General features: G+C 63.8%; 1 protein-coding gene across 1 annotated transcript in view; it reads left to right on the top strand.

Annotated features, from left to right (window-relative positions):
* The window catches only part of LOC133227180 (beta-galactosidase-1-like protein 2), a 38903-nt gene extending 26433 nt beyond the window's left edge, over positions 1-12470 (top strand). Inside the window, exons 8-19 of the mRNA XM_061381676.1 lie at positions 2637-2707; positions 4541-4625; positions 6968-7105; positions 7484-7564; positions 8042-8148; positions 9307-9447; positions 9605-9676; positions 9857-9935; positions 10881-10968; positions 11152-11263; positions 11501-11617; positions 11746-12470. Coding sequence (XP_061237660.1) covers positions 2637-2707; positions 4541-4625; positions 6968-7105; positions 7484-7564; positions 8042-8148; positions 9307-9447; positions 9605-9676; positions 9857-9935; positions 10881-10968; positions 11152-11263; positions 11501-11617; positions 11746-11832 — 1178 coding nt within the window. The 3' untranslated portion in view covers positions 11833-12470. The remainder of the gene's footprint in view (positions 1-2636; positions 2708-4540; positions 4626-6967; positions 7106-7483; positions 7565-8041; positions 8149-9306; positions 9448-9604; positions 9677-9856; positions 9936-10880; positions 10969-11151; positions 11264-11500; positions 11618-11745) is intronic.
* Positions 12471-13811: the final 1341 nt, after the last annotated feature.

Consider the following 13811-nt stretch of genomic DNA (forward strand, 5'->3'; position numbering starts at 1 on the left):
ACAACGGGGCTCCCCTCCACCGCGGCCCCATCCCTGGCCCGTACCTGCTGCCTAGAATGATTTTTTTCAGTTAGTTAAATGAGATTAAAGCAAGACTTTCACCAGGTGAAAGAAATCTTGGAAATGCTCATGAACTGAGAGGCTAGCCTTGAGGTTTATACAGAAGCACGCATGAATAGGCAGTGAGCGGGAACCTGTGTGCAGCACAGAGCTCAGCTGGGTGCTTGGTGAAGACCCAGGGATGGGTAGGGGGCCGCGGGAGGGAGGCCCAGAGGGAGGGGCATGTGTATACCTACAGCTGATCCACGCTGTTGTGCAGCAGACACCAGCAACATTGTGGAGCGGTTATCCCCCAACAAAAACTCAAAACAAAACAATGAAAGAAACACGCGGTGCAGCCTCCGCGGCCCTCGCCCCGAGGTGCCCACTTTGAGCTGTTTACCTTTCACTTTGGCTCTGCCTCCGTGATTCTAAACAACCTGCACAGAGAGCCCTGTAGTGTGCACGTCAAGTCCTCTCTCCTGCCGCCCTGGCCCCGCAGCTTTGCCGGGTGCAGCCGTCCCCCCACCACTGTCCTGATGGGCACGATGCTTGGGGCCTGAGTAAAGGTCCTTACACAGGCCGGGCAGCCCATCGTTGTTCTGGACTGTGTTCATGGCCAGCTCGCTTCCAGTGTAACCACCCATTGGTTTTCCTTTTCTTTCAAAGTTTTTTCTGTCCCTCCTCTTCTCTGTGTCTCTTACACACTTGACCAGCAGCTTCGAGCTCCCATCAGGGTGTTCTAAGACGCCTGTGCCTGTCGGAACCTGATCTAGTCTGATGCCCTCACTGTGTCCCTGGCCCGATGGTGGCCCAGGTCCCCTGGAGTCCGGGTCTGGGGACTTTGAAGTGTCGTCCGTCATTTTCTCCACGTGCTGCTGTGACTCAGGCCCTGTGCCTTTGCGGAGCCCGCCTTCCTTGGCTCTCTGTCGGCTGTCGGCTGGACAGAGCAGTCCTGGAGGCTGCTGCTCCCTGCTGTGCCGTCCCGCCTCTTCTCTGGTTCCGTCCTCTGTGGGTCCAAGGCACGGGTTCACCCTCTGCACCGTGTGGCTCTCCAGCTGCCTGTCTTCTCCTTTTCCTTCTACTTTCTGGGCAATTTCCTCAACCACCTTCTCCCCATCCTTGTGTTTCCTGCACCACGTTTTCCTTGAATGCATTTCTTTTCTGATGGCCTGCTTGCCAGTGGCTGTGACTAGTGCCCTTCCCTGTGGGGTGACTGGACTGAGGTGGCCGTTCCAATCAGGGGAATCAGGTGTGGGTGTTGGGGGTGACTTTCACAGGATTAAGTGACTCTGGAGGGAACCTTTGGGCTGACACGATGAGAATCTGGGGGCAGGAAGGTGCAGGAGCCATCTTCTGGGCTTCCTCTTCTGCAAGTGCTCGGACCTCTGGGGCTTGGCTTTCTTAGGGGGCCAGGCATGGGGTGAGGGGAGAGGTGGCTGGAGGGGGCCACTGGGCTGTGGTGGGTCATCACCTCTGCTCTCACAGGCTGGTTACGACCCCCCTGCCCCTTTCCTGGCTCCCCAGGTTTCCCTGTACCATGCCCTCTGCGAGTCTCTGGCCGCCCCGCCCCTCCTCACCCTCCTTCCTATTCTCTGGCTCTGGAGGGGGTGGGATGGAGAAGGTGCAGGGCTCCCTCGGCTGGTTTGACCTGTGGCTCCCAGGTTTCTGCTGGGCCGGTTCAGACTGGCCCCCTGTCAGTGTGGCTCTTCGTGTTAGGTGAGGAGATTCCGGATGTGGGGTCTTCTCCATAGCAAGTGGGCCTCCCGGGGTCCCAGCTGATGTTTGGCTTTTTAAATACTTAATTAACTTTTTCTTAGAGTTAAGTTGCTCTCCAGTGTTGTCAAGATCTCTTTTTCGGTTTTTGTTAACTCACCACGTGGCCCCTGGGACCTTCCTTCCCCGACCAGGGATGGAAGCTGCGCCTCTGCCAGAGACGCACAGTCTTACCACCAGATCTGCAGGGAAGCCCCGTGATCAGGGCTCACGCTCCACAGGAGACCACCCCATGAGCATCCATCTTCCTGGGCACAGCAGAGCTCAGGCCAGGGCACGTGGGCCCCTCTGTCCAGGGACAGGAAGCAGGCAAGAGCCTCGGAGCCAAAGTCTGCCTGAGGGCTGGCCGCGTCCATGCCCCTGGGTCAAACATGACACAGTGTTCTCGGTGCGCTTTTCCCTGGTGGGAAGCCGTGGGGACTACTGCTGGGGATGGGACAGAACACTAGCCCTCCTCTAAGGCGTAAAAGGGGAGTCTTCTTAGATGGTCACCCAGTGCTGGAGGCTGGGGGTGCAAAGTGAACGTCAGACTGCGGGCTCCTGCGAAGGAGGAATTAAAGGAAGTGCACGCTCAGGTTGTGAAAATTATGTAAGTCAAACACAGCTGCTTAGTGAGCAGATCTCTGTAAGGTCTGTGCTGAGTGGTGGAATTTCCAAGATGAACCAGCCAAGTCTCCTGGCGACAGAGGAACTAAACTCTTGGTCGGCGGTTGGAGACGGTGTCAGGGTCAGTCTACTTGCTGGTGAGCTGAGGACGTCAGGGGCGTTCAGCCCTCCAGGCGAGGGGTGATCGCTGTCCCCTGTGTCCTTCCTGCCCGCAGTGCTGGCCACCATCAACCTCCAGTCACAGTCGGAGCTGCAGCTGTTCACCACCATCCTGCTGGGCGCACAGGTGCGTGCGCGCTGAGCCTGGGTCAGTGTCAGGGGCTTCAGTGGGCGGGGGGACCACGGGGCTCGGCCTTCAGCTCTGCCCCCTTCCCCATGCACGGCCCACCCCGCCCCATGCTGCCTGCCCCTGGGGAGGGGAGCCTGGTGCCAGAAGGTGTGTGGAGGTGAGTTCCTGCCTCTTGATGAGAAAGGGGGCCTTTCTGAAGGCCTGGAACTTGAGAGCTCCATGGACTCAGTGAGCCCCCAACGTGCTCCGTGTGGGGAAGGTGCTTCACTGCCTGGGTCTGGCCTTGACCTGCCGGGACTCTCGGGGCCCAGAAAGGCTGTTGTCTGTTGTCTTCAGCTGGCTGGGGGCACGGCCTATCAGGCTGGCGTGGAGTGGGCCTCACGGGCGATGAGGCTTCAAAGCCGCCCTCCCCTGCCTTAGTGCGGGTGGGCGGGTGTCCTCTCTGAGACCCTCGCCTGGAGGGGTTAGGGTGCTGGAGGGCTTGCCCCTGACCCAGCACAGATGCTGTGGGGTGCTGGGGCACCCCCATCCCAGCTGCTGCTGTCGGAAGGCAGGGGTGAGGTCCAGAGGCTCATCCACAGGAGCCCTGGGCAGTGGGAGGTCCCCAGGGCTGGCCCCGCCCCACACTTGGAGGGATGGGCAGGGAGGAGGCAGGATGGCGGGAGGGAGGGAGGTGCGCAGGTGGGCACCAGCCCCGTCCGCCCTCCCTCCCACACCGTGTGCCATGCCTGCTGGCAGGGTTCTGAGGCCACAGGGCCTCTGCCCTCAGGGACACTGAGACCCACTTGGGAAGAGCCCTGCGAGGTACACAGTCGCCCTCAAGGTCGTCTAGGAAAAGACGGTGCTGTGACCCTCAGCTTCTCCTCCTTCTTCTGGGAAGTGGAGGTTGTGCTGGAACTGACTCGTAGGGCCGCTGGAGGATCAAGTGGGTGATGTTTGGGGAGCACCCAGGACAGCTGTGCTCCCCATGGGCACCATGGAGTTGCACTTGGAGAGGTGGCTCAGGGCCGGCCAGCCTGCCCACTGCACCTGCCGCCAGCACCAGTGGCTTCTTGCCCGCTGCTCAGCTGCATGTTTTCCTCCAGAAAGGGGCCGTGGACCCATCCCGGTTCAGGTCAGAGGCCCCGTCTGGTGCTCAGGGGTTTCACATGCACCCCGCCAGCCCCAGTCTGTGCCCAGTGACCGGAGGGTGGATGTGGGCATCTCCAGGCGCCTCCCAGGGCTGGGCCGTGTGTGCTGACAGCTCCAGCTGCCTTGTCTCATGTGACTGTCCCAGTAGCCCTGTCACTGGCCGCTGTGCGTCTGTTCTCCAGTTCAGGACACAGATTCCAGGACAGAGGCCCCCGGCAATCAGGTCAGGGCACGCAGCACAGTTGGTGCTGAGCCAGCCCCAAGCCACAGTGACTTGGGCTGTCGGCCGAAGTCCAGCCCTGGCCCTCAGCCTGGAGCTCCTCCCCGCAGGGGAGACTGCTGACCTGTGTGACTAGCGACCCTCGTTAGTGACCCAAATGTGGTACGAGTGTCCCCTTGGGAGGGGGGCAGCCTGGAGGAAGCTGAGCCCATGGCTTTCCCGTGGCGCGGTCAGGACCATCTCAGTGGACCATGATTCTGCGGTCCCCAGATGGAACGGGGGTGCATGTGCACTGGGGACCCTGACCGCCAGGCCGCCAGCTGCAGGAGCGCCCCCTGTGGGAGGGAGGAAGGTGCGCGGGGCCGGGAGCTGGGGCGGTGTTGGTGCAGCCCCTGGGCAGCTCCCTCGAAGGTCAGCATGTGGCTGAGGAAGGGCTGGGCGGGCGGAGGTGCCAGCTAACTACTCCCTTTGGTGCACAGGGTAGTCAGCCCAAGATGGTGATGGAGTACTGGACGGGCTGGTTTGACTCGTGGGGTGGCCCCCACTACATCCTGGACTCCTCAGGTGGGTGCTCGGCGGACCCTGTGCAGCCTGTGCTGGCCTCTGACGCAGGACTGAGCTCCAGAGGAGCTGCCGATGGTGTGAACTGGCTGCCGTGTGGCACTCTGGGCATCTGTGCGCACAGGCAGCTCCTGAGAACGTCCAGAGTCCTCTGTCTCGACAGGGGAAGGAGCGGTCAGACACCCCTCTGGGGTCTTTGTAATAGTTCTGGAGTAGTGATGAATGACCGTCACTGGCATCCAGCCGACACAGGACGTGTGTAAAGAGGAGATAAAAACCCGGAGTCCAGAACAGACGTGTCCATGTGTGTAGTGCAGGCGTTCTCTGCACTCTGCGTGCACGTGCGGGTGTGGGTGTGGGCAGGTGTGAGTGTGGGCGGGTGTGAGTGTGGCCGGGTGTGAGTGGGTGTGGGCGGGTGTGGGTGTGGCCGGGTGTGAGTGGGTGTGGGCGGGTGTGGGTGTGGCCGGGTGTGAGTGGGTGTGGGCGGGTGTGGGTGTGGGCGGGTGTGAGTCGGTGTGGGCGGGTGTGGGTGTGGCCGGGTGTGAGTGTGGGCGGGTGTGAGTGGGTGTGGGCGGGTGTGAGGGTGTGGGCCGGGTGTGAGTGGGTGTGGGCGGGTGTGGGTGTGGGCAGGTGTGAGTGTGGGCGGGTGTGAGTGGGTGTGAGCGGATGTGGGTGTGGGCGGGTGTGAGTCGGTGTGGGCGGGTGTGGGTGTGGCCGGGTGTGAGTGGGTGTGGGCGGGTGTGGGTGTGGCCGGGTGTGAGTGGGTGTGGGCGGGTGTGGGTGTGGGCAGGTGTGAGCAGGTGTTGGCAGGTGGAGGTTTGGGCAGGTGTGGGTATGAGCGGGTGTGAGTGGGTGTGGGCGGGTGTGAGCGGGTGTGGGTGTGGGCAGGTGTGAGTGGGTGTGGGCAGGTGTAAGCGAGTGTGGGCAGGTGGAGGTGTGGGCAGGTGTGGGTATGAGTGGATGTGAGTGGGAGTAGGCAGGTGTGGGCGAGTGTGGGCAGGTGTGGGTGTGGGTGACTGTGAGCGGGTGTGGGCAGGTATGGGCAAGTGTGGGCAGGTGGAGGTGTGGACGAGTGTGAGCAGGTGGAGGTGTGGGCAGGTGTGGGCGAGTGTGGGCAGGTGCGGGTGTGTGGGTGTGAGCAGGTGTGGGCAGGTGTGGGTGAGTGTGGGCGGGTGTTAGCAGGTGTGGGCAGGTGTGAGCGGGTATGGGTGGGTGTGGGCGGGTGTGAGCAGGTGAGTGTGGGTGGGTGTGGGCAGGTGGAGGTGTGGGCGGGTGTGAGCAGGTGGAGGTGTGGGCAGGTATGGGTGTGGGTGGGTGTGAGAGGGTGTGGGCAGGTGCGGGCAGATGTGAGAGGTCCAGAAGCCCGGCTTCCTGTGCTGTGAGATGTGGACACCCCCACTGCTCTGGAGGATGCAGAGACCGCCCCCCCCCCCGTGACCTCTCGTTTTGAAGACCTGGGTGCTTCTGGGCTTCGCTGGTGGCTCAGCAAAGAACGTACCAGGAACACAGGAGGTCCAGGGTCTGTGCTCTCAGACCACATTGCAGGCAGCCTCCCTGCACGTCAGCTGGGCGCACCTGGCATTTCCCTGGGGTGAATCCCCAGCTAGCACTGCTTCCTTCACGCGGGCGTGATTTTCTCCAGGAAGAGGACTGTCAAAGATGTCCGTTCCCCCCAGGTTCATCAACAGCCAGTGTTATTAATCAATAATGGTAACATTTGCTGTCTGACAGGGGCCTTGCTTGGCTCCCCTGTGGCTCAGTGGTAATGAATCTGCCTGCAGTGCAGGAGACGTGGGTTCAATCGCTGGGTCCAGAAAACCCCCTGGAGGAGGAAACGGCGACCATCTCCAGTGCTGTTGCTTGGAGAATCCCATGGACAGAGGAGCCTGGTGGGCTGTAGTTCATGGGGTCGCAGAGAGGCAGACGTGACTCAGCGACTAAATAGCAGCGCCTTGTTCAGCTCTTTTCCTTCAGCTGGTGCAGGGGTTTCAAACTGTATGTGATGTTCATTAACCGTGCATGTTACTCCTCCACTGATCCTATGCGTGTGGTGGGCTTGTTCTCCAGCCCAAGTAGGGTGGGGGGGGCGCTCAGACCATGCCTCTAATCAGGTCCTCCAGGTGAGCAGCGGGCGAAGCCCCCTGGGCGGGGGGTGGGGGGCGCGGCCCCGGCTGCAGCCTGGCCCCAGGCAGACTCATCTGGGAACTGAAAGCCGAGCACTGGACTCTGGGCCTCTGGCCACGGACTGCGGCTGGGTTCAGGGAAGCCACGGGCTGGAGCCGTGAGGGGCCTCCCAGGGGCTCAGGGCTTGTGACCGCTTGGCCATCAGACGTCCCTCCCTGCAGAGGTCTTGAACACGGTGTCGGCCATCGTCAAAGCCGGCTCGTCCATCAACCTGTACATGTTCCACGGGGGCACCAACTTCGGCTTCATCGGAGGAGCCATGCACTTCCAGGACTACAAGCCCGATGTCACCAGCTACGGTGCGTATCCCCGATGGGGCACTTATAGCACTCCTGGGCACTCCAGGGGTGTCCCTCGGGGACAGCGGCTGGCACCTCCCATGTGAAGGCGAGGTTTTGTCCGGACTGTCACCGAAGCTTCCAGGGTGTGGGAGACCAGTTGGCTGGGGAAGGAAGCACAGCCCAGGCCAGGAGGGGTGGTCCTTGGGGGCCTCCCGCCTGCCGAGTGGGGTCTGGACACTCTGGGGCCGTCCACATGTTCAGTGTGTGTGGCATTCTGACTGACGGGCGGCTCACGTCAAGCATCTTGCCTGTGGCATTGCTGGGGCGAGGAGCCCACTGCTGAGCCCGCCTCCTCCCGCGACGACGTTGTCCTGGGGCCTGTCTGGTGTCTCGCAGACTACGATGCAGTGCTGACGGAGGCCGGGGACTACACGGCCAAGTACACAAAGCTCCGGGAGTTCTTCGGCTCCATGGCAGGTACCTGCATGCTGGCCGCTGCTCTGAGACCTCAGGAAACTGGCTTCCTCCCCTTCCCCCTCACCATCCTCCCACATCTCCCTCCGTCGCACCGTCCTCCCCTCCTCCTCCCCTCCCCCCGTCCTCCCCCCTCCCCCCGACCTCCCCCTCCCCCATCACCCTCCCCTCCCCCACCATCCTCCCCTCCCCCACCCCACCCCACCTCCCTGTGCAGGAACTTCCTAGAAAGGACAGGGAAGTATGAGCGACTGTTGTCATCTGAGTAGGGGTCTTGCCAGCTTCACCTCCTCACAGGTGTCTATGTTTCGAAGAGTGTGAGAAGCAAGCCCTGTCCAGCCCTCATCTTCCTGGGGGTTCTCTGTGTGGCTGGCAGGGGTGTGCTCTGCTGTGTGTGGGCAGGAGCCGGGGCCAGTGGTGGCTGGGGGCCCAGTGACTGTCGGGTCCTTTGGGGACGCCCACCGTCTGCTTGTGGTGCAGGGGCCCCTCTTCCCGTCCCGCCCGACCTTCTTCCCAAGACGGCATATGACCCAGTGACACCAGCTTTCTACGTGTCCCTGTGGGATGCCCTGAACTTCCTGGAGCTGGTGAGTGCAAGCTGGGCCCTGGGCTCAGGGCCTCATCCCCCGCCACGGACTGCGGACTGCAGCTGGGCCCACAGACGCTCTGAGCTTCCTTCAGCTACTGAGCTGGAGGATGAAGAGAACAAGTCTCCACGGGGCTCCACCCTGGCCTCAGCTCAAAGTGCAGAGGACAGGCTGACGGGAGGAGGAGGGGGGAGGGATGCAGGGAGCCAGAGGAGGAGCCACGGAGGAGGGGGGAGGGAATGCAGGGAGCCAGAGGAGGAGCACGGAGGAGGGGGGAGGGATGCAGGGAGCCAGAGGAGGAGCACGGAGGAGGGGGGGGGAATGCAGGGAGCCAGAGGAGGAGCACGGAGGAGGGGGGGGGAATGCAGGAGCCAGAGGAGGAGCACGGAGGGGGGATGCAGGGAGCCAGAGGAGGAGCGCGGAGGAGGGGGAATGCAGGGAGCCAGAGGAGGAGCACGGAGGAGGGGAGGAATGCAGGAGCCAGAGGAGGAGCACGGAGGAGGGGGAATGCAGGGAGCCAGAGGAGGAGCATGGAGGAGGGGGTAGGGATGCAGGGAGCCAGAGGAGGAGCACGGAGGAGGGGGGGGGAATGCAGGGAGCCAGAGGAGGAGCATGGAGGAGGGGGTAGGGATGCACGGAGCCAGAGGAGGAGCACGGAGGGGGGGGGGATGCAGGGAGCCAGAGGAGGAGCGCGGAGGAGGGGGGGGGAATGCAGGGAGCCAGAGGAGGAGCACGGAGAAGGGGGGAGGGATGCAGGGAGCCAGAGGAGGAGCACGGAGGAGGGGGGAGGGATGCAGGGAGCCAGAGGAGGAGCACGGAGGAGGGGGGGGGATGCAGGGAGCCAGAGGAGGAGCACGGAGGAGGGGGGAGGGATGCAGGGAGCCAGAGGAGGAGCATGGAGGAGCAAGGGGGCCGAGGCGGGGTCCACCCTGAGCCTCAGGCCCCTGTGCTCAGCTTCCTTCTGTCCCTGTCCCCTGACCCTGATGAGGAATCAGACAGGACTGTGGCACTTGCCCGAGTGACAGCAAATAGAAAGCGGTCATCCTTACCACGCCCCATGTGCTGACCCCACGAGGCCGCCCGCACCCTGTGCCCCGCGCCCTGGAAGGCGAGGTGGCCTCTTTCAGTCAGCCTCACCCCCGTCTCCTGTCCGTGCAGCCGGTCACCTCGGAGCACCCGGTCAACATGGAGAACCTCCCGATCAACGGGGGCAGCGGGCAGTCCTTCGGGTACACGCTGTACGAGACCACAATCACTGCGTCCGGCGTCCTCACTGCCCTTGTGCGTGACCGGGGACAGGTAGGGGCAACCCCGCACCCAGATGCTCCCACGTGTGGAGATGGCCCCACACCGCGGCCTCCATTTCCTCCCCACCCCTGGGCCCTCCCCTCTGCGTACTGGGCCGGGACCCCCAGGACCCCGCCGACGCTGTGGCCCGCACCTGCTCCTCGGGCAGGTGTTCCTGAACACGTTCTTCCTGGGGACCCTCGACTACAAGAAGAAGACGATCGTCATCCCCACGGTCCAGGTTTGTCCGGGCGGGGGCCGGAAGGGGGCCGGGACTGGGGGTTGCCACAGAGGTGGGGTGAGTGTGGCTCTGTGATCAGGGACCCTGTCCCGTGCTCAGAGTTCAGGGAGAACTGGGGCGCCACTGAGAAAGCCCGAGGGGCGGCTGGGGCTTCCTCAGGGCGCCCTGTGCTGCCCACAGGGGTTCACGACGCTGAGGATCCTGGTGGAGAACTGCGGGAGAGTCAACTACGGGGACAACATCGACCAGCAGCGCAAAGGTGGGTCTTGGTGCTGCCCGCCTGGCCTTCCCCACAGGAGCACCGCGGGGCACGGGGCTGTGCCAGAGGGGCTCCAGGGTGGATGGGGGTTCCTGGAGCCCCTGGAGGGGTGAGTCCTGGGGTCCCTCTGGAGGGGTGAGTCCTGGGAGCCTCTGGAGGGGTGAGACCTGGGGGGCCCTGGCGGGGTGAGTCCTGGGGTCCCTCTGGAAGGGTAAGTCCTGGGGTACCCTGGAGGGGGTTAGTCCTAGGAGCCCCTGGAGGGGGTGAGTCCTGAGGGACCCTGGAGGGGTGAGTCCTGGGGGCTTTCTGAACCTTCTCTCTCTTCTTATCTATCAAACCCGCGGGGTTTCATGCAGTCTGAGATAGGAGCTGGATGAGAACCCCCCAGACCCCTGGGGCCTCCCTCAGGCTCGCAGCCATGGCCTCCCCTGCTCCCCCATCCTCCTGGGGTCCCTGGCCGGGTCACTGGTCTGCTCCATCTGGGCCGCAGAACACTGACCTCAGTAGCTGCAGGCTAAGATGTCCTGGTCAAACCCGTCATTTGGGTCTCCTTTCCTATTGAAAGCCTCAACCCCAAAGGGAGTGCCCTCCAGAAGGCCCAGAGGCAGACACCACCTCGGGCCCCCTCAGAGCCACCCCGGGCAACCCCCAGAAGACCCAGAGGCAGATGCCACCGGGTGCCCCATTAGAAGGCCCAGAGACAGAGGCCAGCCCAGGCGGGCCCTCAGAAGGCCCAGAAGCCTGGGGCTGGCAGACTCCACCCGCTGGCTCGCAGGGCTTTGGGATGGCAGGGAAGAAATTAGTGTGTGAAGAGCCCCCTGGGGAGCTGGCCTCTCCGGGGAGGGGAGTCTTTTCTGGAACTTTCCGGAAGCAGTCCAAGTATGTGCCTGGCCCGCTGGGCCCCTGTCGGCCCTCCTCGCCCAGTGTCCTGACCCCTTCCCACAGGTATCATTGGAAATGTCTATCTGAACGATTCTCCCCTGAAAAAATTCAAAATCTACAGCCTGGAGATGGACAGGAGCTTTCTGCAGAGGTCTGTCCCGCCCTATGCCACCTGAGGGCAGAAGACGCTGCCCTGCCTCGCCCCTGCCCTGCCCCACCCCGCCCCGGGGTCCCTGGGACCCCCTCCCCAACCATTGCCACAGGCCATAGGGCGGGCGGGGGCTCTGGACACAGGCGACCCGTGAAGGGCCCCTCCCTGTCCATCTGCCCGCAGGTTCACTGCAGACAAGTGGAAACCTCTGACGGAGGAGCCCGTGTTCCCTGCGTTCTTCCTGGGAGCCCTGTCTGTCTTGGACTCCCCCTATGACACCTTTGTGAAGCTGGAGGTGTGTATCCCCCACCGGGACATGCACACCGCGTGTGCCCACAGGCTCTCCGTCGTGGCGTCCCTGGTGGAGAGCACTGGGCGGGCTTCTCAGGGCCAAGACTGGGGGTCCAGTCTGAGCCGAGCACCCTGCGGGGGCAGCTGCAGGCTGGGGGCAGTCCTGGCTGGTCCCTCGGAAGGCAAGAGCTCCTGTCACTCTTGAGTTCAGCCAACTGATGCGTCCTTCTGCTTCTCGTAGGGCTGGGAAAAGGGGGTCGTGTTCATCAACAACCAGAACCTCGGCCGCTACTGGAACATCGGGCCCCAGGAGACCCTCTACCTCCCAGGTGCCTGGCTGGACGTAGGCTTAAATAAGGTGGGGGCTTGTCCCCTGGGACCCCTCCTCAGCCCCGCCCTCCCTGCCCCGCCGCGTTTCCCAGGGGGCCTGGGTGGGCGGGAGAGGACAGACGTTCCGCCCAGAGACAGGCTGGCCATCTCCCCCAGATCATCGTCTTTGAAGAGAAGATGGCGCAACGGATAATCCAGTTCGTGGACACGCCCAACCTGGGCCAGCACGAGTACGTGCACTGAGCCGCCCAGGCCCGCGACCCCGCTGACCGCTGACCGGCCTGTGCCCGCTCCGGCCGCCCTTGGGAGTCTGCCTGCGGCTGCAGTTCACCCTTGCCCTGCAGGACCGGAGGCTCGAGGAGAGGGTGAGGGGCCCTCCCTCCCGGAGCGCCTCCCCGCTCCCCTGGGCCAGACGGGGACTGTTCACTGTGGGGGCTGGTGGGGCCCGGCTCCTGAGTGCTTGCTCCTCTGCCCCTGGCCCAGCCGTGCCCTCGTCCCTGTGGCCCCAGCTCTGAGCTGGGGCACACGTGCTGTCCATGGAGGGTGGGGGGAGCCCGCTGTCCCTTCACGACCTGCCCAGGTCTCTCTGCCATCCTGGGAGGACGCCAGTGCAGTGCAGAGCCTGCGGCCTCCTCTGCGCTCCCCAGGGTCGCATCTGAGAGTTGGGCCTCACCTCCTGCATCCACTCGTTCCCTCCCCGCTCCACGTGACGAAGCATCCACTGAGAGGAAAGGCCACTGCTCTGGGGAATTGGGGGGGGCGGGGCCGGGCAGCCTCCTCCCACATGTGCATCCAGACCCCCGGGTGTGCCCAGGGTTGAGTCCTCTGCGGGGCTCCAATTCGCTGCCCTGAGTTGCAATAAAGCCACAGAGTTGATTCCAGGCCTGCTTGGCAGTGTCTCTCTGACTCGGTCTGTGTGCGGGGAGCTGAGACACGGGCTTGTGGGGCTGGGCACAGAGTCAGCCCAGCTGGTGGGGAATGCAGACCGTCTGGTGGGCAGGAGGCGGCTGGGCCGGCGGGCGCGCGTCCTCACGGACCTGCATTCTGCCACCAACGGAGGCTCTTCTGTAATAGCCCCAGTCCAAGGGTGGATTCCTCCCGGGAGTGGGACACAGCTCGGGTCTCCCGGGGGCACCAGTGTGCCGCCCCCGGGCCCACAAGCCGGGTCAAGGGCAGATGGTCACGGCGGGCTGAACCCCGTGGTCCTGCTGGAGGCAGACAGTGGAGCTCACTGAAACGAACCTGTGGGCCATGGCAGGCAGCGGGGAGGTATCCAGAGCACGTCCTGATCTCGTCCAAACTAACCAGCCCTTCCTGCCCCGTGTTCCGCGGGAAGCTCAGAGCTGAGCACCAGGAGCCGAGGCCCCGGCCGGGCCCCATGAGGCCCGTGGGTGCGAGTCCACCCGGGCACGCCTGGGGTCTGCAGTGAGCATGCCCTGCATGGCCCTGTGCCACCTGACACGCAGCCCTTCCTGGGCGAGGTCCCTGGCTCCACCCATCTTCATGACTTCCCTGCCCGGTGACCCCAGCTTGTCTGTCCAAGCACCTAGGCAGGACATGCCCTGCTGCTCACCCAGCCTCTGAGTGCTGGGCGTCTGAGGCCCTCCCAGGCCTCCTCCCGCTCCGTCCGTACTTGCTGCTGAGGCCGTGCATGAAGGGCTTGTCAACAGCCTTCAGGCTTGTTCTCCGCAACGTGCATCCCCGTCTGAGCTCAGGGGCCCCAGCCGCTGGCTGCTCACCTCCCGTGAGTGTGTGAGTCACATGACCCCACACTGTTGTCGCCGCGTGGACCCCTGCAGTCTGCCTGGAGCGATGGACAAAGCTCTCTGCTCTGTCTGGCTCTCCTCAGCTCCTCTCAAACCCCGTACCTGGCCCAGCAGCTCACCCCGCCATGCGCCCAGACCTGACCCGCCTCGCCAGACCCGCCATGGTCTCCAGCCGCCTGCCCTCGTCCTGTTCGTGGGGAGCACAGGAGGCAAGCGATTCTTCCAGAAGGCCGGCTGGACCAAGCCCACCCTCTGCTCCGAAAGTCTGGCAGCCCCTCCTCCCACTCCCAGGCCGCCTGTCCAGTGTCCCCTGCTCTCGTGTCTGACACCCCACCCCCCAGAGTCAGCTGCCCTCAGGGCCCATCTGCCAAGCGCCTCCTGCTGACGGAGCGCTCTGCCCCGGATCCCGGTCTCTGCACATCTGCCCAGAGGCCGTTCTGACGCCACCCGCGCCCA

This window comes from Bos javanicus, chromosome 15, assembly GCF_032452875.1.
Source record: "Bos javanicus breed banteng chromosome 15, ARS-OSU_banteng_1.0, whole genome shotgun sequence".
Lineage (NCBI taxonomy): Eukaryota > Metazoa > Chordata > Mammalia > Artiodactyla > Bovidae > Bos > Bos javanicus.